This window comes from Macaca nemestrina, chromosome 6, assembly GCF_043159975.1.
Source record: "Macaca nemestrina isolate mMacNem1 chromosome 6, mMacNem.hap1, whole genome shotgun sequence".
In the NCBI taxonomy this organism is placed as follows: Eukaryota; Metazoa; Chordata; class Mammalia; order Primates; family Cercopithecidae; genus Macaca; species Macaca nemestrina.
In genome coordinates, this window is record NC_092130.1 from 39284851 (window position 1) to 39312565 (window position 27715).

The 27715-nt window shown below is 38.9% G+C and overlaps 2 protein-coding genes across 4 annotated transcripts; both read right to left on the reverse strand.

Moving 5' to 3' along the window:
- Window positions 1–11507: 11507 nt before the first annotated feature.
- LOC105467245 (protocadherin beta-17) lies at window positions 11508–15239 on the reverse strand. Its single transcript, XM_024788256.2, has one exon. The coding sequence runs from the start codon at window positions 15237–15239 to the stop codon at window positions 12849–12851; it is 2391 nt and encodes a 796-aa protein (XP_024644024.2). The 3' UTR covers window positions 11508–12848.
- A 504-nt stretch (window positions 15240–15743) lies between these two features.
- LOC105467006 (protocadherin beta-6) lies at window positions 15744–27015 on the reverse strand. Of its 3 annotated transcripts, none has more exons than XM_071098284.1 (2): window positions 18006–27015; window positions 15744–15933 (listed from the first exon to the last, which is right to left on the reverse strand). In XM_071098284.1, exons 1-2 carry the CDS (start codon window positions 20250–20252, stop codon window positions 15748–15750), a joined length of 2433 nt encoding a protein of 810 aa, XP_070954385.1. In that variant the 5' UTR covers window positions 20253–27015; the 3' UTR covers window positions 15744–15747. The 3 variants fall into 3 exon arrangements, with proteins under 3 accessions (XP_070954385.1, XP_070954387.1, XP_011714584.2); XM_071098286.1 differs by lacking the exon at window positions 15744–15933 and adding an exon at window positions 15940–16637 and having other exon boundaries at window positions 18006–20761; XM_011716282.3 differs by lacking the exon at window positions 15744–15933 and having other exon boundaries at window positions 17229–20757.
- Between the last annotated feature and the right edge of the window lie 700 nt (window positions 27016–27715).

A 27715-nucleotide genomic window follows, 5' to 3' on the forward strand; every position in this document is an offset into this window, starting at 1 on the left:
TGCTTTTCTGCCCTTTTCCACATCACTTTTCTTAGTTCCCCTCCTAAGAGGTAGCCATTTTAAAACTTTTAGTTATCTCTTTGGTCACTAATCTGTTTTCTGATATATTTTGATAAATTAATTTTAGAAATTATCAATTGACTCCTTATTATGTTAGATTACATTTTAGGTATTTCAGATTTTCTTTTACTTACCATATATTGGGAGCATTATTGTGCATTAATTATATTTTCTTTTTCAATTTTTTCTTGAAGTTAATAATTGTCTTGCCTTTTCATTTATTGATTTTTTTAATCCCTATCACTTATTCATCCCACAGATACAATTGCCTCTCAGCACAATTTTCCCCATAGTCATTTCCATTCCTCCTGAGACTTCCATTTTTCTTTGAATAGGGCAGTTGCTTTCTATGCCTACTGCACAGCTATCATTCTGGATTTTTTCTTTGCTCTCATTCTTGGAATTCTTTGCCTTTTATACTGGATGTGTTTGCTAGTTCTGGGATTTTATAACTTGCCCTTTTTCAGTTTACTCTGTGGAATTAACTAGACCACATCCTCCAGTAGGTTCATATGATTGAAAAGATGATACAATGTTAAGAGGATTGCTAATGATATCCTTCAAAATCCCTGTCTCTCGAGTCAAATAGCTCCTTACTGGACTAGTTGTTCTTTATGCCTGAGACTCAGTTGTCATCCTGGGATCCTCCTTCAACATCACCCAGAGATTCATTTCACTTCTGTCCTGTTTTGGATCTTCTCATTTCTGTTTCTTCTGTCTTGAATTGGGCTCTCATTTTGATAGATATCTTCCAGTAGTTTTCAGAGAAGGGTGTTTCAGAGTTAAATGTTTTTGTGATCTTAAATGTACTAAAATGTCTTTATTCTACCCTCAAACTTGATTAGTAGTTTGACTAAGTATAGAGTTTTAGCTTGAAAATAATTTTTCTTCAGAATTTTTGTTTTGTCAATGAGATTTCCAAGCCAATCTGTTTGCTAAGAAGTCTAAAGCTAATCTTATTTCTTATCTTCTATGTGTCATTGTCCCAAGAATTTTAAAATTAAACAATTACATGTTTTGGCTTGGGGTTATTTTCCATCCATTGTACAGTATAATTGATGAGACATTTCATCTAGGAAACTAATTTCCTCCTGATCTTAGAAATCTCCTTAAATTATTTCATTAATAATCTAACTCCCATTCCTTTTTTAGAATTTCTGTAATTCAGATGTTAGACCTCTGGTATGGTTCTCTAATTTCTTTATTTTTTTCTCTCCTACTTGCCATTTTAAAATATTTTTGCAGTATTTTCTTGAACGTTTTCTTAACTTTGTCTTCAAGCCCTTATATTGAGATTTTTATTTCTTTATTAGGTTAGTATTTTCCTAGACTTATCTCTTTTATTTAAAGAGCTCTCTTTTGGACTTATTTCTTAGATGCAGTAACTTCTTTTTTCATCTGATGATATTAATAATAGCTTTTCCCCCAAGTTTTCTTCTTGCTGCAGACTTTCCATTTTCTCCAAGTTACCTTTTTACTCTTTGCTTTTCTTTAATTTCTGTATGACTTTTCAGAAACTTTCTTCATGTGTTTGTTCTTAATTTAATTTGGGAGACTACAGAGCTGAGTGATGGCTCTGAGTAGGTTCGTAATTCTTGTCCACTTTGAGTTTTCATTCTAAAGTGAACTGGGAGCACTGATGGATAGGGAAACCTCAATGTCAGTGTGATTAGGTCTTTCTAGTTGGACTGGCCAGATTACCGCACTCTTTAAAATCCCCCATCAAAAAGGAAAAGATATAGATTGGAAAAGGTGAAGGATTAAGTGGGTGAAGAGGAGTACAGTTTTGCATCAAGATAGGCTAAGTTATGCTTCAATACCAAACAACTTCCCCAAATCTCAACAGCTTAACACAATGAAAGTTGATTTCTTTCTTATATTATATACCCTATATAGTTCAGCCTGGGGCCCTCCTCACTGCAGTCAGTCAAGGATCTAAACTTGTGAAGATTCCATCTTCACATATACTTCCGTGATCACTATAGTGGGAAAAGAAGATGTGTTAAACCGTGCCTCCAAAAACTTCAGCCCAGAATGGATATATGTCACTTCTCACATTTTATTAACCAAAGAAAATTACATGGCTACACATATTTAAAAAGAAATAGAATTGAAATTCTACCATATGTCCAAGAAGGGGAGAACCAAAATATTTGTAATTGGTTCTAATGACTATCATAGCATTTTAACAATCAACCAGAATTCAATATTTAGATGGTTACTTACTTTTGCTATCCATATTACCCATGCCCTCCATTTTGTTGGCAGCACCTCTCATATAATAACCCTGCTTTTTGTACTCATCAGAAAATAAAACTCCAGACTTCTGTTAGGGTCAAGGGGATAGGTAGGTTACTCAGTGACTGGAGTGGGGAAATGTGATCTAACTGCTAGAGATTTAACTGCTTTACAGGGAGCTTTAACACAATCTTTTTTATTTGGCATGCTACTATCATTTCCAGAGGATCTAGGATTGACATTTCAGATGCCTCTGTATGTCCCACCATCTAAACAGAATTGATTCTAGACCCATAGTCTAAACAGGATTGATTCTCAGCTCTTCCCATTTACACTACAACTGGTAGTTGATTTGTCAGGTCTACTAAATCATTCATCTGTTTTCCAACTTCTAAGAGTTTTCCCTGTTGTCTTCTACATTATTCTCTTCATCCTTATTAAGTTTGTTTCTGAAAATATCTGTTCACTTTTTCTTAGTGCATTTTTAGAGGGAGCCAAATGAAAGGTACATGTCTCATACATCAGTTATACATAGAACCTAAAATGTCCTTGGCTTTTTTAAAGAAATAACGTTTTGTTTAATTGGTCAAATATTATGTGGTTTTCTTCTGTATAATCAATTTGTGCTTTCATATTTTTAATTCATTCCTTTAATTTTCCTTATTTTAAAAAATTCTTGTTTTTATTCTGAGTCATTTACTTTGTCCCTTTTTTCTCAATAAACCTTGATTTCTAAAATATGCATGTAAGTTTTACATTTTTCTCTATTCACCTTTTTACTCTTACCTTAAATATCACTTTATTAAAGAAACTTCTTATATCAGCTAGAATTATATTCTATATAACTTATAGATCTACGTTCTATATCAAATTAGCCTGAAGTTACAGACAAAGTCATAATAACAATGACTTAAACAAAATATAAAAGAAGGCTAGTGGCTGAAATGCACTCCATGATATATGGGACCCAGTCTGGTTCCATCATTGATTTGCTATCTTCAGGACATGGCCTTTACTTCATTGTCCAATATAGTTGCCTAATAACCAGTCATTATATCCCCATTCATGCCAACAAAAAGAGGAAGGAAAGGGTGTGCTTTCACTTTTTTAAAAGATTATTTCCATAAGGTACTCCATGGCACTCGTGCTTGCTTTTATCTCACAGTCTATGATTGAGTTACAAGATGACACCTGGCTTCAAGAGAGGTTGAAGAATATAATCTATAGCTCACATACCTACATAAGCAGCTAAAATCAGAAGTATATTAGTAATAAATAAGGGGAGAATGTATATTTGGGTTAAAGTAGCCATCTATATCATACCCACTTAGACCTGACCTATTGCCCCAACTGCCCACTAGGAACAGATAGGGTCAAAAAAGTTATCCAGTTCAGAGCAGTTATTAAAGGAACATATGACTGCCTCTCTCCTTATTGGCGGTGTGGCTTGTATCCAAAAGAATCCTTGTTCACTGAATGCTAAGCCTACGAAGCAATAGAGAAATTAATTCAAGTGCTAGGACAAGGCCTTTTGAACAATGTTTCCCCAGTGTACTATACGGAATATGCCATCAATTCCTGTTTCATTTTATAAATTTTTTAAAAATTCAGGGTCTAGAAAGCATAAAACTCCATTTTTCAGACTTCTTAGAATTATTATTCTGTATGTAAATTAGGTTTTACCAATGAGATTCCTTCATGTGAGTCTTAGAATACAGGCAAAGGTTGTCTTCCACTGTTCACCAATAAGGTCAGAAAGATGTGAATGCTTGCAGCCAAGTCAGCATTCCTCTGTTTAGCCATCACCTTCATAGGGAACTGGAGACCACTGTGGCATCCAGACACTCTGTGTCAGTGTGCAGCCATCAGTTTTGGAGGTGGGAGAGGGCACTGTGGGAGCAACAACTTTGGTAGTAGTAGTAGCATCAGCTTCCTGATTCCTGTGCTGCAGCTGTGGTCATATGCCTTCAAAACCATTTCAGTGCTGACTGTCTTTCTTCTGCTTGTCCAGTTCTTCCAGTGATTTTATATAAGCATCTAAGTTCTTGTAGCTGATATCCTTTTTGGTTTTGGTTAGAGACACACAGAGTAGTTTTTGGTTTTTGTCCTGAACTCTGAATAATTCATCCAAACTCAAAATTTTATTCCTTCACTCAAATTATAAGTAATAGGAGCCTCTCAATTAGAGTTCGTAAAAGAAAAAAAAGTGTGAAACATAAAATCATCAAAGCTTTAAGGTACTAGTCCCTTAATCTGATACAACTTAGTTTAAGAATAGGGGAGAATAAAAAATTTCTGATGTACTCCTGAGAGACTAAAGATAAAAGTGTTTGATAAATTTGATGTATATCTTTTTTAAAAAGCAGAACATGGGCCGGGCGCGGTGGCTCAAGCCTGTAATCCCAGCACTTTGGGAGGCCGAGGCGGGCGGATCACAAGGTCAGGAGATCGAGACCACAGTGAAACCCCGTCTCTACTAAAAATACAAAAAAAAATTAGCCAGGCGCGGTGGCGGGCGCCTGTAGTCCTAGCTACTCAGGAGGCTGAGGCAGGAGAATGGCGTGAACCCAGGAGGTGGAGCTTGCAGTGAGCCGAGATCGCGCCACTGCACTCCAGCCTGGGCAACAGCGTGAGACTCCGTCTCAAAAAAATAAATAAATAAATAAATAAAATAAAAAGCAGAACATGGTCTGAAGGTGAATAAAAATCTTTCTTCCTCCCTTCATGTGTAACACAGTAAGTCAAAATTAGTTTTAAAAATGTATTATTTGTAAAGAAATAATAAAGGGCTCAACATCACATTGTAAATGTTAAAAATGAAAGCTGGGTCACATATTTTAAATGACATATTATTAGGTGAACAAAGCAAGTATCAAATACTATAAATAATAAATGGGTATTTTATAAAGATAAAGAAATAAAATATTTTGTTATCATGTTTAGGCTTACTAAGCCAGATAAAATAACAGACTGAAATTTATTTATTACTTTATTCAACGTTCATTCACCTATATTTATTTCAATACAGCCATGTGCTGCATAACAATGTTTGGTCAACCGTGGATGGCATATACAATGGTGGTCCTGGAAGATCATAATGGAGCTGAAAAATTTTTGTTGCCTAGTGATGCTATACCTATAGTAATGTCATAGTGCAATGCATTTCTGTTCTATGTTTAGATACACAAACACCATTGTGTTATAATTTTATCTAGTAGTCAGTACAGTAACATGATGTACAGGTTTGCAGCCTAGGAACAATAGGCTCTACTGGGTATCCTAGGTGTGTATAGTAGGCTACATTATCTGGATTTGTATAAGTACACTCTATGATGTTGGAACAATAATGAAATTGCCTGATGACACAGTTTTCAGAATGTATTTCTGCTATTAAGCAATGAATGGCTGTGTATATTTTTCTAAGCCCATAAGATAAAGAGCCCTCTCTGTGAAGAGAGTACTGTCTAGTGGAGAGGGGAGATTATTGATTTGTCTGAGCAGAGTACTCAGTTGATGAAACATTGGATTCAATGTATGTAAAGGAAAAATAGCCTAATTAATACATAATGGAAATGATGGAAAAACTGAATCTTCAGGTTGAATAAACATTAGACAGAGCTTGTCATTTCTGAAAATGATAGTATTGATAATTCATATGACCCTCCTAAGGAAAACAAAATATAATGGACAAAACTTAAGAAAAAACTTCTAAACTAATGAAGAGCCAAAAACATAGTAGAAAATGGCAGAAAAAGCCCAATTTCTTATGGAAGCCTGTAATAGAGGGGTAAACAGAGTATCAGAACAACAGTTCTCATGCTCTCAGAGAATTTAAAAATATTTGTACTCAGGCTTTGATCTGAAGCTATGTGGGATTAAAGAAATATAAATCAAGGCTCAGGTGTAACCACAGTTGCAGCATATTATAGAAAGATCCTCTTCATATTAAGGGACCCCTCAGGGATACATCCATAATGTAAATACAGTGTAAACACAAGCAATCTAAACCTGCCCTCAGCCTCCAACTCCAGGGAATTACATAGAAATCTCCCTGATGTTAAGCAGAGCAGAAGAAAAAGAAAAAAAAAAAAAAACCATGCCTGGGAAGTTGTATCTACATATTGAGGTGTGTGTGTGTATTGAGATGGGGTCTTACTATACTGCCTAGGTGGGTATAGAACTCCTGAGCTCAAGTGATCTTCCCACCTCAGCCTCCTGAGTAGCTGGGACTACAGGTGCGCACCACTGCACGTGGCCCTCTTGTGTATTTGTATTTTGAATATACATAGGTTGAGATGCAAGGAGCCTTAAGCCATTTAATTAATTTGTGATGGTCCACTATTGATAGTGTTTCCAATATCCTGGCTGAAACAAATGAAAATCTCTTTTGAAAGATGGAACATGTGCAACCTAGGCTTTGTAGATACCCCACAAATAAATTTTCAAGGGCAATCAACCATGCATGTCCTACAAAGAAACAAAGACATCATGCATGAGAAGGAGCAGAAACAAAATAGAGTAGGCATAGGCCCACACAAACTTCAGATACTAGAACTATAGGGCAGATTTTAAAACAAAATATACTTACCATATATAAATAAATGATATACTTGAAAATATCTGCATGAGCAGATTGAAAAGGCACGAGGAGTTCCAGGGAAAAGTAATGTGTAATTACCATAATCAAGACACAATCTGATAAAGATAATGAATTTCAAGGATAGAAAACAAGTTACCTACAGGTGAAGCAAACAGGCTTCAGAATTTCCCTGAGCAACATTTCATACCAAAACAGAATTGAAATGTCTACAAGATTCTGAGGGAAATAAATTATGGCTCAACTATTTTATACATAGCCAAGCTGTTGCTCAAGTACAAAGACAACAATGCAGCAAACAGGAAAGAATTCATTAAACCTTGTGCTAGTACTGATGAATTCTTACTGAAAAAAATACTACTTAAGGATAAAAATCAAATGACTTATAGATGACTGTAGAAACTATGACAGAAGAACTAATGTTATCTTTAATGTCAACAAATCTTTGAGGAAAAGAAAATCCATTGAAAAATTTTATACCCTGCTAAACTGTATTTCTCAAGCATGTGAAAAAATACAGCACCTATGAACTCTTATCTAAAGACTGACATCTGATGAAATCAAGCAAATCAAGCAATAAAACAACATAAATGATTCAGGTACAGGAAAACTAGCACAATATGACTGACAGTAAGGACTGCATTTTACTCCGGTTTGAGCACACTAGTTTTTCTCAATTTTTTCCTGAAACTTTATGTAAATGATAGAGGGCAAGGGTTTAAAATAAACAAAGCTATAAAGACAGAAATAATGGGAAGAGAGTAAACCGTAGGGGAGAGATGTCACAAAAATTTTGGAAGATGCGAAGCACACAGACAATTGGTAACTGACAGTTTTCTTTTTGCTCTCAAATGAAAAGGAGGAAAGTTAGTAAGAAAATCAAATCTAGCCAAAGTAATAATCCAGATTGAGGACCCAGGGAGAGGCTAAAAACAACACTGGCTGAAAATATATATAAGGAGTATTTAGATCTGAGAATTCCTTTCCTAGTCAGTGAAGCAAGGCACTTTCCCTTTTCTCATCATGGCAGAAAATCGGAGGTGTAATATCCATAGTGGTTTAATAGGAAGGGCTCTGGACTAAAGGACAACAGCACAACTTAGGTCAGGACTGAGATCTTAGTGAGAAAGTGGGCTAAAAAAAATTAAGACACTTTCTCTCAAACCAAGGAGCTTACAGAGTGCTAGGTGTCAAGTTTATAGTAACTTCCATCCTACCCATCCTTACTGAATTCCTCTCTGAAGAACAATGTGAGCCCAAGAGCGAAGACTTACAGATATTGACATTTTTTCTCCAGATAAAATGTTTCCTGTTTTGTTACCCTAAGGTGAGGTCCACCACTCAGTTAGTCTCACCCAAACATACAATGTTTATCAACTTTTAAGTGCCTTATTTTATAAAAGGAAAAAATAGCCTGGGAACAGTGGCTCATGCCTGTAATCCCAGCACTTTGGAAGGCTGAGATGGGTGGATCACCTGAGGTCAGGAGTTTGAGACCAGCCTGGTCAACATGGTGAAACCCCATCTCTAATAAAAATACAAAAAAATCAGCTGGGCGTGGTGGCAGGCGCCTGTAATCCCAGCTACTCAGGAGGCTGAGGCAGGAGAATCACTTAAACCCAAGAGGCGGAGGTTGCAGTGAGCTGAGATTGTACCACTGCACTCCAGTCTGGGCAACAGAGCAAGACTCTGTCTCAAAAAAAAAAGAAAACAATACATAATTGGGCTAATCAAAATTTTAAAAAATCTTTTTTACTTCAAAAGACACTACCAATAAAGTGAAAACACAACTCAGAGAATGGCAGAAAGAATTTGTAAATCATGTATCTGATAAGAGTCTAGTATCTAGAATATATAAAGAACTACTAACATTCCACAATTAAAATATTTTAAAAATTAGATTAGATAACTGGCAAAGAATTTGAGTATACATTTCTTTAAAGAAGATATTCCAATGAACAATAAACATATGAAGAGAAATATAACATCATTAGTCATTTAGGAAATGCAATTCAAACCACAATAGGATACTACTTCACACCTTCTAAGATGGCTATAATAACAAAAAATAAGTGTTGGTGAGGATGTAGACAAATTGGAACCCTCATACACTGTTGAGAGGAAAGTAAAATGGTATAGTCACTTTGGAAAGCAGTTTGATAATTCCTCCAAAAGTTATATAGAGTCAGTATGTGACCCAGTAATTCCAATCCTAGGTATACACCCAAGAGAAATGAAAACATGTTCACACAAAAGCCCATACATGAATGTTCCTAGCAGCATTATTCATAATAGCCAAATGGTGGAAATAAACCCAAATGCCCACCAACTGATGAACAAACAAAATGTGGCACATTCATACAATGGGATATTATTTAGCCATAGAAAAGAACAAAGTGCTGATGCATGCTATAACATGAATGAACCTTGAAAACATTATGTTAAGTGAAAGAAGCCGGACATATTCTGTGATTCAATTTACATGAAATGTCTAGAACAGGCAAATCCAAAGAAACATAAAGGTGATTAGTGGTTTCCAGGGGCTGGAAGGAGGAGGGAATGGGGATTGACTGCTTATGCATAACAGGTTTCTTTTTTGTGCTGATGAAAATGTGAAAAATGTTCTGGAATTAGATAGTGGTAATAATTGTACAGTCCTTGGAATATACTAAAAACCACCAAACTCAATTTTTAAAAAAGTGAATATTATGGTATGTGAATTGTATCTCACCAAAGAATTTTAAAACTGCAAGGCTACTATAGAAATAAATATGCAGAGACCAAGAAAAAGCTTTTTGAAAGTAAAATGATGATAGCAAAAGCTCAAAATTCAGCCATAGAGGAAATTTACTGGAATCCAGAAAAATAAAGACAGAAGATAGAACAAGGATAAGAAAAATTAAATATCAAACCAGGTTACTATACAACTAACAGAAATTGCAGAATAAAAAACCAAAAACCATTTAGTAGAGGAAATAATTTTTTAATTAAAAAAACCCTAACAAGCCTGTTCTAGTCTGAAGAACATGTGTCAAGATTGGCAAGTCTCATTGAGTAATTAGTGCAATAAAAGACCAAAATTCTTACACTATGACACAATGATGAAATTCTAGAACACTGGAGATACGTACAAGAACCTTAATATATCTGGAGCAGGGTTTCTCAGCGTCAGCACTGTTGGCAGCTGTGACCATCAAAAATGTTTGCAGACATTGCCAAAAGTTTGATAATTGCCAAACATTTACCAAAGATGGCAAAATTGCCATTGGTTGAGAATCAGGGATCTAGAAGGAAAATAAAGTTTCTCAGAAAAGAATGAGTAATCAGAATGTTGATGATCATCTCAACTTTGGTGATTAGAAGACAACAGAGGAATGTCTTCAAAATACTAGCAGCAAATAATTCCTAACCTATAATTCCACACCCAACAAAATCTTCAAATAGACATTTGAGTTTCTGACATCTGAAATTTTTTATATTCAAACGATCAAAAGATTTATTACCAAATATTCTTCTGACAGTTAAGGGAGAAAACCAAACAAGAGGAAGATGTAACATCCAGAAGAGGAAATCAAATGCAAGAGGAAGATAAATTCCCAAGTTAGTGGGAAAAGCAAACTGCCAGCTGTGCAGTAGGTCTAGAGAGCAAACAATGTACAATGGAACAAGACTCTGAATAGCTCCAGGATGGCTCCAGGAGAAAAGAATAGAACCAATAGATTTCTTTATGAGTTTAACTTAAGCTTCAGACTTTACAAAATTTGTGGATAATTTTTAAAAATGTACATAGAAAAGTAGTTGAAAAAGAAGGCAATTATGACCTTAAAGGTAAAAAATAGGCTTTTTCCTTTTACTCTTAAGGCTTAGGTGTAAGTAACATTTTTATGGTGAAAATTATATAAACATTATCTAAACAGAATTTTGATATTGCTAGGTAGAGGAAATGTGCAAGTTGTGTGTGTGTCTGTGTGTGTACCCCTTAAAAACTGGATATCTAAAACTGGGATTTGAGAAAAAGCACTTTATAAGCATATGTGATTTTTAAAATAGGGAAGTAAATATGGGAAAACACATAAGAACATCAAAAGTGGTTACCCTGGGCAGTCAGACATGAATAAAATTGAAAAAAAAGTAGCATTATATGACTTTTAAATTAAAATTTAAAAAATATGAAATGCTGGCCAGGTGTGGTGGCTCACACCTGTAATTCCAGCACTTTGGGAGGCCGAGGAAGGTGGATTACCTGAAGTCAGGAGTTCGAGACCAGCCTGACCAACAGGTGAAACCCCATCTCTACCAAAAATACAAAATCAGCCAGGCACGGTGACACATGCCTGTCATCCCAGGTACTTGGGAGGCTGAGGCAGGAGAATCGCTTGAACCCGGGAGGTGGAGGCTGCAATGAGCCAAGATCGCGCTACTATACTCCAGCCTGGGCAATAAGAGTGAAACTCCGTCTAAAAAAACAATATGAAATGCCTAAACAATTATGGCAAGTATTCTTTCAGAATATATTGTAAATGTTATAAGTATTGATAAGGTAATATATATTTAATTCTAAAAGGATAAGTAAGGTTAAGAAAGAAGAGAAAGGGTATAAAATGTTTATCTGCTCATTTTTAAGCAGGTGGTTAAGTAATGCTAATGTCTTAATATGCATCTAATCTTGCTTTTTAAACTTTATAGGGACTACTTATCAAAGCTTAAGCAAGTTCTATAGTTTCACACTTCGTTTTATTGTATTCAATCTGATCATTTTAATCAGAAGCTATCAATTTATTATAGATCATTTTATAAAATTATTTTCATCTATTACTTTATTCTTATATGCATCCATTGAAATATTTTAGAATTATGTTGACTTAATGAAATTAGTTCTGATGGTGGAATAATGATGCTAATTTGCTTTCTTTTTTACTTACTGTATGTTTGAATCATACGTTTATATATTTATTTATTTATTTTTGAGATGGAATCTGTCTCTGTCACCCAAGCTGGACTGCAGTGGCATGATCTCAGCTCACTGCAACCTCCACCTCCCAGGCACAAGGAATTCTCCTGCCTTAGCCTCCCGAGTAACTAGGATTACAGGCACTCACCACCATGCCCAGCTAATTTTTGTGTTTTTAGTGGAGATGGGTTTCATCATGTTGACCCGACTGGTCTCGAACTCCTGACCTCAGGTGATCCACCCACCTCGCCTCCCAAAGTGCTAGGATTACAGATGTGAGCCACTGCACCCCGGTTGCTATATATTATTTTAAAAGAAGGAGAATCATTATTTACATACCAAAGCCATTTATTATTTTTTTAAAAAGCAATCACAAGTCAACCAACCTTTTTTCTATTATTCTTTCATGTAATAGGAGTTGAATCCTTTAGAATAACACCCGATGGTCTATAAATATCAATTTTGAAAGAAAAAATTCAAGAGAGAAAACATCACCTAGGTAAAATATTGGTTCATTTGAGGGAAGAGTAATGTTTTTGAAACAACACAACAGAAATGCAACAATTTACAAGATTACTAAAATTTTTGCATAAATGAAAAGTATTTTTTAAACTAAAAGCTGTGATTTACAATAGACTTAGAGTCATGCTGATGATAATCAGAAAGTTAGAAACACCATTCTCTTAATCATAACGTATCAATGAACAAGTTCAAATATTGGGAACCTGAAAACACCTGTGAGTTCCAAAATCTGACCAAACAAAAACAACAACCCTAGGAAACACCATTTATCTGCTATTGTGTGCACATGCTATAACTAACATAGTTGACAACCACCACAACAAAAATTAGAGGGAATGGAAAATAGTCCAGCAGGCTGAAATAGCTATAAATATAACAGCCATTACTAATGTGTGAATATGTGACTGTGTGAATGAGAGAATTGGGAACTTACAGATGAATAGTGAATTCTATGATTTATCACGACCTGTTGTCAGATTCCTAATTGAACCCAAAATCATTCCTGGAGTTGGAGTTTGCCTCGCTGTCCCTGCCAGTCCCTTCACCCAAGAAGTTGGGAAGTATCGGTTTAAGAAACTTGAACTGGCTCTCAGAGCTTTCTGCCAGGTAAACTTCATACTGATAATTCTGGGACAGGGTCCCGGTGCCGCTCACGTCCACCAGATGCCCTGGAAAGGCGCCCTCGGGCACCAAGTAGCGACCCACCGAGGCCGCCCTGCTCCTCCTGCACAGCCGCACCGCCACGAACAGGAGCACCGACAAGAGGAAGAGCGACGACACCGAAGCCAACGCGACCACCAGGTAGACGGTGAGCGAGTCGGCCTGGGCTTGGGCCGGGGCCGCCTCCGGGAGCGGCAGGTAGGGCTGGGAGAAGCCGTCCACCAGGAGCACGTGCAACGTGGCAGTGGCCGAGAGCGGAGGCTCGCCGTTGTCCTTGACCAGCACCACCAGCCTGTGCTTGGCCGCGTCGCGCTCGCTCAGCAGCCTGCCGGTGCGCACCTCGCCATTGTGCGCCCACACGCCAAAGAGCCCGGGCTCTGTGGCCTTGAGCAGCTGGTACGACAGCCAGGCGTTCTGGCCCGAGTCGCCGTCCACCGCCACCACCTTGGTCACCAGATAGCCCGGCTCGGCCGCCCGGGGCACCAGCTCGGTGCAGGGCGCGGAGCCGTTCTGCAGTGGGTACAGCACGAAGGGCGAGTTGTCGTTGGTGTCCAGCACCAGCACGCGCACCAGCGCCTCGCTGCTCAGCGCCGGGAAGCCGCGGTCTGCGGCGCCCACGCGGAACTCGAACTCCTGCAGGGCCTCGTAGTCCAGCGATCGGAGGGCAAACAGGTGGCCGTTGTCTGCGTTGATGGAGACCAGGGAGGCGAGGGGCAGGTGCGGGTCCTGGGGTGGCAGCAGCGAGTAGGTGACCTGGGCGTTGGTGCCTGAGTCTCTGTCTGTGGCGCTGACGCTGCCGATGTGCAGGGCGGGGCTGTTGTTCTCGCGGACAAACAGGTTATAGGAGGTTTGGGTGAAGGCGGGGGCGTTGTCGTTGACGTCGGAGACCCGCACGGTTATGTTGTACTCGGTTTTCAGCCTGGGTGTCCCCAAGTCTGTGACAGTAATGGAGATGTTGTACTCGGCCCAGCTCTCTCTATCTAGCGCTCCTTCGGTTAACACGGTGTAGAAATTTTCTAAGGTAGGCTTTATAAGGAAAGGGAGGTGGTCTTGGATGGAACACATCATTTTTCCATTGTTCCCAGAGTCCGGATCCGAAATTCCGAAAACAGCGACCACTGTTTCTGGGGAGTTTTCTGGGATATCACTGATGAGTAAGGACATGGTAAGTTCCGGTGCGTTGTCGTTTATATCCATCACTTCTATGGCTACGGTGCATTTTCCTGAAAGACCCCCACCGTCTGAGGCCTCAACTTCCATATGGTAAGATTGAATTTCCTCAAAATCCAACGCCTTTTTTAATCTAATTTCTCCCGTGATTGAGTTTATTTCAAAGGCCTGAATGATTTGATTTGAGTATTGAAAAAATGAGTAGGAGAGCTCCCCGTGGGTCCCAGCATCTAAATCCCTGGCAGAGACGGTGATGACGAGGGAACCTATAGGGGCGTTTTCTGGGACCTGCACCTCGTAGAGCCGCTGAGTAAATTCAGGGACGTTGTCATTGATATCTACAATCACTATGAGAACATGGGAAGTCCCAATTCTGGGCGGTGACCCACCATCCAGCGCTGTGAGGGTTAACCTGAGCTGGGGCTGCTCCTCGCGGTCCAGCGCTTGATCCAGCACGAGCTCTGGGTATTTCTTGCCGTCGCTGTGATTGCGAGTGAAAAGGTGGAAATAGGAGTTGGTGCTAATTGTGTAGTTCTGAACTGTGTTGCTACCTACGTCCAAATCTTGAGCTATTTTCAAAGGAAATGAAGTCCCTGGATGGCTGCCTTCAGAGATTTTCAGGAGGATTTCATTTTCCAAGAATTCTGGGGCATGGTCATTTACATCTTGGAGCTGTAGTTCACCTTGAATAAACTGCACCGGATTTTTCAATAACATCTGGAAATGCAGTATACATGGATCTATGTCACTGCACAACTCCTCCCGGTCCAATTTTTCTTTTAGGAGCAAATTCCCACTCTTCTGTTCGAGCTGCAAATACTGTTTATTCCCTTTGGAAAGAATCCGGGCGCCCCTTGCGGCCAGTTCCCCTACACCCAGCCCCAGATCTTTTGCTAAGTTGGCCACAAAAGAGCCGCTGTCCCTCTCTTCTAGAACTGAATACTTAATGGTAGCGCTGCCCGCCTCCCACAGTAGTAATAAGAAAATAATGGCGGTCACTTGCCTTTTCTCTGGTGCTTTGGGGAGCGGCGTCTCCATCATTCCTCAGGGTCCAAAAGATGCCGTATTAATCACAAAATAATTGCTTTACAGCCAACTCAGCTATCTTGATTTAAATATCTTGAGTTAGTTCTTTTTAACATGGACCGACATGGGATGGCTGCCTCTCTGAAACCTTCTATCCCCAGTGGTGAAAAAGTGTTTCCTTTTCGAGCTGCCAGGAAACCCGCACAGCTTTTAAGGAGACACTGATGCTGCAGTTTTTCACTCTTAGCCTGCAGCGCCACCAAGCGTTCTGCTTTACAACTTCAGATAATTTTCATTTCAAAGCACACGGTATACTGTGATAGCTAAAACATAAAGCAGGCCTTTTAGGTCATAGCCTGTTATATACTCCCTTTTCCCCCGCCTATTATGTGGCCTTGTTCAGGTAGCTAAGAATGGTTGTTACAGCAAAAGTAATGTCTATATCTGTATTCATCTTCCTTATAAAGGTGCAAGTTCAGCACACAAAACTCTGCTCCAGGCAAATTCATTTAATAACAAGTATTTACCTGTACGGACATTCATGTAGCTTCTTGGGATAATACAGTAAATGAAACATATGGTGGTGAGTGCCTGTAATCCTAGTTACTTGGGAGGCTAAGGCAGGAGAATTCCTTGTGCCTGGGAGGTGGAGGTTGCAGTGAGCTGAGATCATGCCACTGCACTTCAGCCTGGGTAACAGAGCAAGACTCTGTCTCAAAAAAAAAAAAAAAATCAATATAAGCTCAGAATCTACGTAATGCCTTTTCTACAAATGTAAAGAAGACAACAAAGTTGACAAAGTCAAAAATACATTTTCTGGGGAAGGGTATTGACCTGTCTGCATCGGACAGGATACCACCCCAGTGTACATTCTCTAGGATTAAGGGGATGGGGATATTGAAAAACACTACTGCTTCAACTAAAAGCCAAGTGACTGGAGTGAGAACAATGGAAGAAGGAATCTCACCAAGGAAGAATGCTGTTCTAAGGAGGAGAGGGTATATATCTGAGAACACAAAACAGTAAATGTTCTCCACACTTATTTAATCAGTTGGTAATCATCCATGACAGTCAGTTCACTTATCTGGACACAAAACACTGTCAAATGTAACTTAGTTCAGCCCAGTTCCACTTCAATTAAGGATAAAAATAAAATAGTTGGCCAGGTGTGGTGGCTCATGCCTGTAATCCCAGCACTTTGGGAGGCTGAGGCGGGTGGATCATGAGGTCAGCAGTTCGACACCAGCCTGGTCAAGATGGGCAAACCCCATCTCTACTAAAAATATAAAAAATAGCTGGGTGTGGTGGCATGCACCTGTAATCCTAGCTACTAAGGAGGCTGAGGCAGGAGAATCACTTGAACCGGGGAGGCTGAGGTTGCAGTGAGCCAAGATCGTGCCACTGTGTTCCAACCTGGGCAACAAGAGCAAAACTCCGTCTCAAAATAAAATAAAATAGTCACTGAATGGTCATTTTAATATACATTGCTTACCTTTGATAGAAAGTTGAAAGAGGGATTTTTAAATGAAATATCACAAATACAACTGACACAAATAAGACTAAATATGGGATAAACTGTGAAGGCAAATGGTTTTATGGTTAATACAGGCAAATGATGCTTACACAACACTAGTAGGGAAAATCTGATGTTACCAAATAACCTGCCACTAATACCTTATTTAGATTTTGGTAGATACCAAATATCTTGAGAAAGTGAGAGGAGGAGTTTGGCAAATATAATTTGAAAGCCCTTCAACTTTCAAATTGTTAAACAAAGCCAAAAAGGTAAACCGTGCGGTTAAGAATTTTATTTTCTGTAGTGGTATGTAGGGTGAGTAGAAGAGTCAAGAGTGTTTTCTGTTTTGAAGGAAAGCAATAGTGATTTGACAAAGAAGTGATATTTCATACTTTCACTCATTGGCAAGGATATTTTGTTGTACAGAGGATATTAGCATTTTGCTGTAGATACAATAGTGTTTTTAAAAATCAGTACTAGAATGTTAGTAATGTTCAGCAAATATTTATTAAGCATTTATAATTGGTAAGACTTTTTTTTTTTTAAAGACCATCATGTTCTTACATGAGGCTCACAAACTGATGTGATGACACTTCAGTAAAGTCTATAGTCACAAAAATTTTGGGTTGACTATCATGAGATACTAAAATATGCATAAGTATGAATGGCTACTTTAGTGTTTAGCCACCATTAGTTCTTATTTTTAGTGTTACACACTGTAGGAGTTACTGCAAAACGAGACACTGGAGGATTAAATAATATGAAATACTCACATTTTAAACACGGTCCTACATAGCAATAGTGAAACAACTCTTACCAATAGCTAGAAATACAATCTTACTTAAGGATTTACAATACTTTTTTTTGGGTGGGGGAAGAATAGATAATTTAATTTCAAAAGTTTAAAATTATGCAAATAAAAATTTGCTTTGTGTTCATATTGTCAAGTACCCTCAAGTGAAGTAATAAACTCCTAAGCATGAACAGGAAATACTAAGACACCCAGTATCTTACTTTATATAAAATTTCAACCTAAAGAATAGAGGTAAATTAAAAAGAAACAGAACATGTAACTTTAAGTTAAAAGAGATCTTCAAACATAAGTAAGATTTAGTAAAATAATCCCACACTTAACTGAATGGGAAGCTATTCGGAAGGGCGGGGGTTTCTTCCATTTCTCTCTCAGTGCCCTGAGGAGGGAAGTTGGGGATAATCGGCTTCAGGAACTTGAACTCATTTGTTCCTGAGCCTCCCATCAGACACACCTCGTACTGGTAGCTCTGGGACAGGGTCCTGGTGCCGCTCACGTCCACCAGATGTCCTGGAAAGGGGCCCTCGGGCACCGAGCAGCGACCCACCGAGGCCGCCCTGCTCCTCTTGCACAGCCGCACCGCCACGAACAGGAGCACCGACAAGAGGAAGAGCGACGACACCGAGGCCAATGCCACCACCAGGTAGACGGTGAGCCAGTCGGCCTGGGCCTGGGCCGCGGCCGCCTCCGGGAGAAGCAGGTAGGGCTGGGAGAAGCCGTCCACTAGGAGCAAGTGCAGCGTGGCGGTGGCCGAGCGCGGAGGCTCGCCATTGTCCTTGACCAGCACCACCAGCCTGTGCTTGGCCGCGTCGCGCTCACTCAGCAACCTGGAGGTGCGCACCTCGCCATTGTGCGCCCACACACCGAACAGCCCGGGCTCCGTGGCCTTGAGCAGCTGGTACGACAGCCAGGCGTTCTGGCCCGAGTCGCCGTCCACCGCCACCACCTTGGTCACCAGATAGCCCGGCTCGGCCGTCCGGGGCACCAGCTCGGTGCAGGGCGCGGAGCCGTTTTGCAGCGGGTACAGCACGAAGGGCGAGTTGTCGTTGGCGTCCAGCACCAGCACGCGCACCAGCGCCTCGCTGCTCAGCACCGGGGACCCGCGGTCTGTGGCGCCCACGCGGAACTCGAACTCCTGCAAGGCCTCGTAGTCCAGCGACCTGAGGGCGAACAGGTGGCCGTTGTCTGCGCTGATGGAGACCAGGGAGGGGAGGCGCAGGTGCGGGTCCTGGGGCGGCAATAGCGAGTAGGTGACCTGGGCGTTGGAGCCTGAGTCCCTGTCTGTGGCGCTGACGCTGCCGATGTGCAGGGCGGGGCTGTTGTTCTCGCGGACGAACAGGGTGTAGGAGGTTTGGGTGAAGGCGGGGGCGTTGTCATTGACGTCTGAGACCAGCACGGTTATGCTCTGCTGGGTTTTCAGCCTGGGTGTCCCCAAATCAGTGACGGTGATGGTGATGTTGTACTCGGCTCTGCTCTCTCTGTCCAGTGCCCCATCTGTTACCAGGGTGTAGAAATTCTCCACGGAAAGTCTTAGTAGAAAAGGGAGATTGTTCTCTATTGAACAAATAACCTGTTGGTTATGCCCAGAGTCTGCATCTGAAACACTGAAAACTGCCACTATGATCTCTGGCAAGTTTTCTGGGATGGGGCTGATGAAGAACGACATGGTGAGTTCAGGGGCGTTGTCATTCACGTCCAGGACCCTGACGACTAAAGAACATTTTCCTGATAGGCCCCCACCATCTATAGCCTCAACATCCACGTCATAAGACTGAACTTCCTCAAAATCCAAAGCCTTTCTCAACCGAATTTCTCCTGTGATTGCGTTTATTTCGAACGGTTGGTTGATGTCATCGACTTGAAACAGGGCGTAAGATACCTTCCCAAACGATCCTGCATCTAAATCTCTGGCTGAGACGGTAATAACCAGAGAGCCGAGGGGATTGTTCTCAGGGATTTGCGCCTCATAGAGCTCCTGAGCAAACTCGGGGATGTTGTCATTGATGTCCAAAACCTGGATGTGAATCTCGGAGGTCCCTGACCGGGGCGGAGACCCACCATCCACCGCGGTGAGCGTTAGCGTGAGTCGGGGCTGCTCCTCGCGGTCCAACGGTTTGTCCAGCACCAGCTCCGGGAACTTCCTGCCTTCGCTGCGATTGCGGGTGAGAACGTGGAAGTGAGGGTTGGAGCTGATTGTGTAGCTCTGAAGGCCGTTGCTGCCAGTGTCTAAATCGTGTGCCATTTTCAAAGGAAATATCTTTCCTGGCATAGTAATTTCTGATATTTTCAGGAGCATTTCTCTGGCAGGGAATTCCGGGGCGTGGTCATTTATATCTCTGACTCGCAAGGAAGCCTGAAAAAACTGCAAGGGGTGTTCCAGTAACACTTGGAAAGGTAGCACACACGGCTCAGTGGAGCCACACAGTTCCTCCCGGTCCAGCTTTTCATTTAGTAGTAAATCATGGGTCTGTGGATCAAGCTGCAAATGTTGTCTGTTCCCTTTGAAAACAATCCGAGCTCCCCGTGCAGCCAGCTCCCCCACCCTCAGTCCCAGGTCCTTTGTCAAGTTGGCCACAAACGTGCCACTTTCTGTCTCCTCCAATACGGAATACTGAATCGATTCAGAACCTACCTCTCCCCAAAGCATCAATAAAATGAAGAACGCCACTTGCCTTTTCTTGTTCTGTACTTTAGTTTGCATCGTGTCTATTGTCTGATTACAGAAGAAAAATCCTTTTCAGCTCCCAATCACCACATCCACCGTCGACCCTCTCAGATGTCTTTGCAGAGATTTTTAAATTCGTTCTTACAACTTGTCTGGCGACGACTGCCTTCCCGGACACATCTATCTCAGCTTTAGCTGTAAATGTGGTCTGTATTTTTACTTGGCTTCTGGGTGAAACAGAGTCCACCGAGTCTGCAGAGCTTTCATTCACTCTCTTAGCTTGTACCGCCACCTCGCGTTCAAACTAATAACTTCATGAGATGTTTCAGGTCAATAGCATTTCCGAAATCTGAGCATTATTAAGACTTTTAAGTCGAGTCAGTGTTTCTCAGACTGAGTGCGTGGACCACATGCATAAATAATTGCTTGCGAGCTTTGGTTTCTTTGTGTGTACGTTTTTGCTTTTAAGCCAATTCCTGGGTTCACTCCCCTCTAGAACTTGAATCAAATTTCCTGGTGGTGCTAATTAAGGAGAAAGATTGAAGTGCAGATTCTACACTTCAATCTTTCTCCTTTGATTCTTCAGCAGTGCAATTTATCTCTGATAAGCCATTTAATCCATGAGTCCAAGAGGTACACTATTTAATTGTCCCAACAAACAACGCAAAACAATGAAGTTTGTTAGCAACAATAATGGTAAAATAAACAATAAATTATCTAAATTATACACTCATGAATGGCATGAACAAAAAACTAACTTTGTTATACAGTTATGCCTGCACAGTAAAAAGAACAATTAGGCTATTAGGAGGGAAACTGAGGCAAAAAAGTATTTATGATACACGTATATAAGTAAATTAAAGTATTTAAAAGAGGGACTAGAAGCAATCAAGTATTTGTCATAAGCATTTTAGGATTCTACCCCATTTTTGCATGGATAGAATTAGGCATTCTTTTAAGAGGCTTGTGCATTTTATTTTAACTTTTTTGATCAAATTCCCCTCTTACGTTATGTAATCAGTTCCAAATATATTACCCTGTTGTACAAACATGACGCAGTGCAGAAAACAAACATTCAAGAATTACCTTCACCATCTTCTCACAGCAAAAAGAACACCAAGTCCTATAAATACAGGCCAAATTAAGGTACTGTAAAAAAAGGTGAATTACATTTGAGTGAATGCCATGGAATTCGATGATGGAATACTATGGCTATATCCATTCCCATCTCACTAGTTTCTGCTCAGATACATTGGAATATGTATTTCTAAACAAACTGAAAATGTGTGAAACAGATTAGTGCACATAGAAGAGGCAAAATATGCCAAACAATTCAATTCATTTCAGATTGATTTCATATTTATTGAGAGGTGAAATCCATTGAGCTCAAACAAAGTTCACTTCAGGTAAGAGCCAAGGTGATAGAAGATTAAAAATCAGGATATTTTCAAATACATAAACTCTAGGTAAAATAAATAAGGCTAAATAAAATCTAAACTCTAAATAGCTGAGATGATCTTATAGTTCAAAATCACCTCTATGTAGCCAGAAAAACAAAAGATTATGAATGTGACCAGCCTCCAGGGTTCACTTGATAGATGCTACTGAGAATACACTGTTCCTTGAGGATGTGAGTAACAAAATGAACTTATGAAGTAAAACCAACAATAATAAACATCTTGGAAGGGTGTCACTTCTTTGCTGAAACAAGGCCATTATTTCCTGCTCAATCTTAAATGCCTTCTTCTTTCAGTGAGCATTCTGAGTTCTGATTCCAGCTAAACGGCATCCACGAAGTCTTTTATTCACTCTCTTTCTCTGAAGCACCGCCAGGCATCCTCGAATATAGGTTGTTGAATTATTTTTTACTTCAAAGCAAATTTATCAGCAGTACAGTATTTGTCAAACTCCATTTAGATCCTTGAAAAGTCTTTGATAACATTGGTAGTTATATGGAAAGAGGATAATATCTCAAAATACACAAAAAGATATCAGTCAGGTCTATCAAGATACTGCCTTTTTATAGAAAATGGATTACATTAGATTGTTTCAGGAGAATGTTTCTCTGTTTTGCCCTCTTTTGCTTTGATTTGATTGGCTAGAGTAGACTGAATTAACTTTGCATTCATAAACATGTTCTCATAAGGACTCATTAACTTAAAATTTTTATTATGGAAAAATTCCAACATATACAAAGTAAACAGAATAAGCCTCCGTACACCATCAGTTTTACAACATTCTGTTGTCTCATTTTGTCTATACCTTTCTCTCCATTCTCTGCTTCCTGTTCAATGATTACTTTTGCATAGTTCTTTTCTTAAGGCAATGTTTACAGAAATTGAAATGTACCAATCTTAACTGTGCCATTTTAAAAAATGGATTCATATGTGTAACTCACACTTTTTTCAAGATACGGAACATTTTCATCATTCACTGGGAATCATCTTAATCATATTTTGAAGCTCAGTTTTATTAACTGGGGAACAAAACCTTGGTCTCATCTGGACACATGATGCAAAAGTAGACAATGTGAAAAAGCACCATGCCCTATATTCTTTATGCTCGTGTATGCTAAAGTGAAGTGATAGATTAATTTAGCTGGACTGTTACCAGCAAGCTGAAATAGTATTTTAACTGATTGAACATTGTAAAGTATGTTAAAATTAATTTTATTTAGTTAGTCTGTAATGACAGGTTGAGCAGCCCTTGTCCGAAATGCTTGAGACCAGAAGTGTTTCAGTTTCAGATTTTTAGATATTAGAATATTCGCATGTCCGTACTGGGATAGCTTGGGAATAAGAACCAAGTCTAAACATGAAATTCATTTAAGTTTCATATACATCTTATACAAATAGCCTGAAGGTAATTTTGTATAATATTTTAAAACAATTTTGTGCATGAAACAAAGTTTGCATTATGTACTTATGTGCGGAATTTTCTACTTGTGGCATCAGATTGGCTCAAAAAGTTTCCGGTTTTGGAGCAGTTCCTATTTTTGGATTTTTGGATTAGGGATGCCCAACCTGTACCTGTACTGCATAGCTGATCAAGCTGATTTCCATTTTATGTTTCAGTTAATCCCATTATAATTTTTAAAAATTATTCAAGTTTATCAAAAGAGAAAGAAAAAGACCTTCAAGGACAAATTGAATCTCTTAAAACTCTTCTTTAGTTATATGGAAAGAAAACACAGTAATACAGGGAAAAGTTAGAGATGATATATAAATAATCACTTAAAGAAACTCAATTTACAGGAGATATGCTGCAAGGAAGTTGAAAATATAAAGGATTAAATCACACTTGAAATCTGAAATGATTGGGTAAGACACTTTGTCAGTATTGCTAGAGGTTTGTCTTTTTTTAAAAAATGTTTTTTGAAGAACTAGTTCTTTGTTTCTTTATTGCTTTCTCTATTTGCTTTGAATTTTCTTGATTTCTTCTATTATCTTTGATATTTCCTTCTTTCTGAATGCTTCGGGTTTATTTTCCTCATATTTTTCTAGATTCTTGAGGTAGAAGCTTGAAACTGATAAACTGGTGGGTGACCGATTTGAGAATTTTCCTCTTTTCTAATGTACATATTTAGTGCTATAAAATTTTCCTCTCTGCACTGTGTTAGCTATGTCTCACAAAATTTGGTGTGTTGTATTTTCATTTTCAATTCAGGTCAATGTATTTTTAAATTTCCCTTGAGATCTTCTTTTTGATTCATAGATTATTTAGAAGTATGTTGCTACATATCCGAGTATTTGAAGGTTTTCCTCTTATCTTTCCATTATTCATTTTTAGTTTAATTTCATTGTGCTTAGAGAACCCACTCTGTATGATTTCACTATTAATTTGGTTGAGGTTGGTTTTACGGCTGAGATTGTGGTTATCTTACATAGGTTCTGTGAGCATTTGAAAATAATGTGTATTCTGGTATTGTTTATTCTGGTGTATTCTGGTATTTTTTATTCTGGTATATTCTGGTATTGGAGTGTTCTGGTGTATTCTGGTATTGGAGTGTTCTGGTGTATTCTGGTATTGGAGTGTTTTATAAATATTAATCAGATGCTGTTAGTTGATGGTATTATTGAGTTCTTCTGTATCGCTGCTGATTTTCTGCCTTGTTGGTCTATCAATTGTTGAAGGTCATTGAAGTCTCCAATTGTAATTGTGGATTTCTCTATTTCTCCTTCTGTCAGTTTTTGCTTCATACATTTTGCAGTTTTGTATATATACATTTGGGATTGCTATGTGTTCTTCTTTTATCATTATACAATATCCTGCTGTGTCTCTGATATGTCCTATGCAGTCTCTGATTATTTTCTTTGCTTTCATGTCTACTTTATATGATGATTTTCTTTGCTCTCATGTCTACTTTATATGACCTTATGGCTACCCCTGCTTTATTAATTAATTTATTTAGTTAGTTATTCTTATTTTTACTTATTTCTTTATTTTTGAGACAGAGTTTTGCTCTTGTCTCCCAGGCTGGCGTGCAATGGTGTGATCTCAGCTCACAGCAACCTTCACCTCCCAGGTTTGAGCAATTCTCCTGCCTCAGCCTCTGGAGTAGCTGGGATTACAGGCACCCGCCACCACAGCAGCTGATTTTGTATTTTTAGTAGAGACGGGGTTTCACCATGTTGACCAGGCTGGTCTCAAATTCCTGACCTTAGGTGATCCTCCTGCCTCAGCCTCCCAAAGTGCTGTGATTACAGGTGTGAGCCACTGCACCCAGCTCCTGCTTTATTTTTTCATTAATAATTGTATACATTTTTGTCTTTTTACTTTCAAACTGCATATATCATTATATTTGAAATTAAGTTTGATACATATAGTTGGGTCATAATTTTTCAAACCCATTCTCCCAACGTTTTTGTTCTAACTGATGTGCTCAAACCATTTACATTTAACATAATTATAGATTAGTAGAGATTAACTCTGCCATTTTTTGTTTCCTGTTTGTTTTCTCTGTTTTTTTGTTTGTTTCTCCGTTTTCATTTTTCTACCTTCCTGTGGGTTATTGGAACATTTTTTAGAATTCTGTTTTGATTTAGTTGTAGTGTGTGTGTTTTTTTTTTAGTGTATCACTTTTTATAGCTTTTTACTGATTACTCTAGGTATTATACTATATATACACAACTTATCAGTTTACTGATTGATATCAGTAACCAATATTTTTACCAGTTCAAATGAAGCATAGAAAATGTACCTCCCTTAGTGTCCTTTTGCCCTCCTTCATTTATAACATGTTTTAAATATTTCCTGTACATACACTTAGGACCACATTTAGAAAGTATTATAATGTTGGATTCAACCACCAAACATAATTTTGGAACCTCAAGAGAAAAAGAAAAGTCTGTTGTATTTACTCATATTTTTGTTTCCTGTGTTGTTTCTTCCTCCTTGATGTTCCAAGATTGCTTTTTAAATTGTTTCCTTTCTGTTTGGAGAACTTGCATTAGCAAATATTTTAAGGTAGGTATACTGGCAACAAATTCTTTTCCTGAAGGGTAGTTTCACTGGATATAGGATTTTGGGATGACAGTTGTTTTCTTTCAGCACTTAAAAAATATTGTGCAACTTCCTTCTAGCCTCCGTGATTTCTGATGAGGAATCTACTCTCATTCAAATCGTTACTGCCCTGTGGGTAAGGTGTCATTTCTCCTTCACTGCTTTAAAGATATTTTGTCCTTAGTTTGCAGAAATTTCACTATGATGCCTCTTGGTGTGGATTCCTTTGGGTGTATCCTGTTTGGGATTTGTTCGGCTTCTTGAATCTCTGGTTTATGCCTTTTGCCAATGTGCTTAGTTTCCAGACATTATTCCTTTGAGTACTTTTTTTAGCTCCACCCTTCTTCTGGCCTTCTTTTGGTACTCCAGTGACACAAAGGTTAGATCTTTTGGTATGGCCCCACAGGTTCCTGAGCCTCTGTTCATTTTTTATGGTCTATTTTCTCTTTCCTCTTCAGAATGGGTAATTTCTATTGTTTCATTTTCTGGTTCATTGATTTTTTGTTCCTTCCATTCTGCTGTGGAGCCCGTTATCTTGAGTTTTTATTTCAGTTATTATATCTGGGTTTGTTTTTTTGTTTTGTTTTTATTTATTTATTTATTTTTTAGACAGAGTCTTGCTCTGTCACCCAGGCTAGAGTGCAGCGGGGCAATCTTGGCTCACTGCAACCTCCCCACCTCCTGGGTTCAAGTGATTCTCCTGCCTCAGCCTCCCAAGTAGTTGGGGTAACAGGCATGCACCACCACGCCTGGCTAATTTTGTGTTTTTAGTAGAGACGCGGTTTCAGCATGTTGGCCAGGCTGGTCTCGAATTCCTGACCTCAGGTGATCCACCCATCTCGGCCTCTCAAAGTGCTGGGATTACAGGCGTGAACCACTACACCCGGCCCCATTATTGTATCTTTAATTTCTAAAATTTCCACAGGGATTTCTTTATATCTTTGATTTCTTTGCTGAGACTGTTTTTCATTTGTTTCAAATATGTTCATAATTGCTCATTAAAACATTTTGATGAGGTCTGTATATAAATATTTGTCAGATAATTCTAACAACTGTCATCTTGGTGTCAGCATCTCTTTGTTGTCTTTTTCATTCACTTTAATATTTTCCTGATTCTTGGTATGACCCAGATAATCCCTTCCTGGATGTGCCTGTACCCAAAAGGAACCTTTGCCGAAATGAATGAGGCAATATATTCAAGAATGCTTATAGCAGTATTGTTTATAGTAACAAAACTCTTAGAACAACCAAAAAGTAAATCATTAGTAAAAAGAATTTGAAGTTCATAGTACTCCATTTACATAATGGAATACTATGGAAGAGTTAAGTGAATGAACTGAATTAACATGTATAAATTCAATAGCATAATGATTAAAAAGAGCAAGCTCACAGAGGATCCATACTATATAAATTCATTTATATAATTTGCAAAGACAGATGAAACTAAATGGTAAATCATTTAGGAATACAAGCTTTTCTATTGCAACTATAAAGAAGAACAAACAGTTAAGTAAAAATTCAGAAAACTGGTTCTTTTTCATAGGGTTGAAAGATGTTATGATGGAGGCATAACATCTTGGCATCATTCTAATTCTTAAGCTGGGTAATGGGTAGATGAGTGACCATGTTATTAGTGTTTATTATTATTATTGTACATACGTGTTGTACGCACTCTTTTGAATTTTGATAGATTTTAAAATAGAAAAAAGTAAAAACAAACAAACAGCAATTTCTGAGCTGGGCATGGTAGTATCTGCCTGCTACTCAAGAGCCAAGGCAAGAGTATCGCTTGAGCTGAGAAGTTCAAAACTAGCCTGGGTAACATAGCAAGACCTGGTCACTTAAAAAAAAATTATTTAATAAACATGAAGCAATTTCTCTGGGGTCAGGTTGCCTGGATTCAAATTCTACATCCACCTCTTATTAGCTAGGTGATTGTTGAAATCCTAACCCCCAACATGATGGTGGGAAGTAGGGCTTTGAGTGGTAATTAGGTT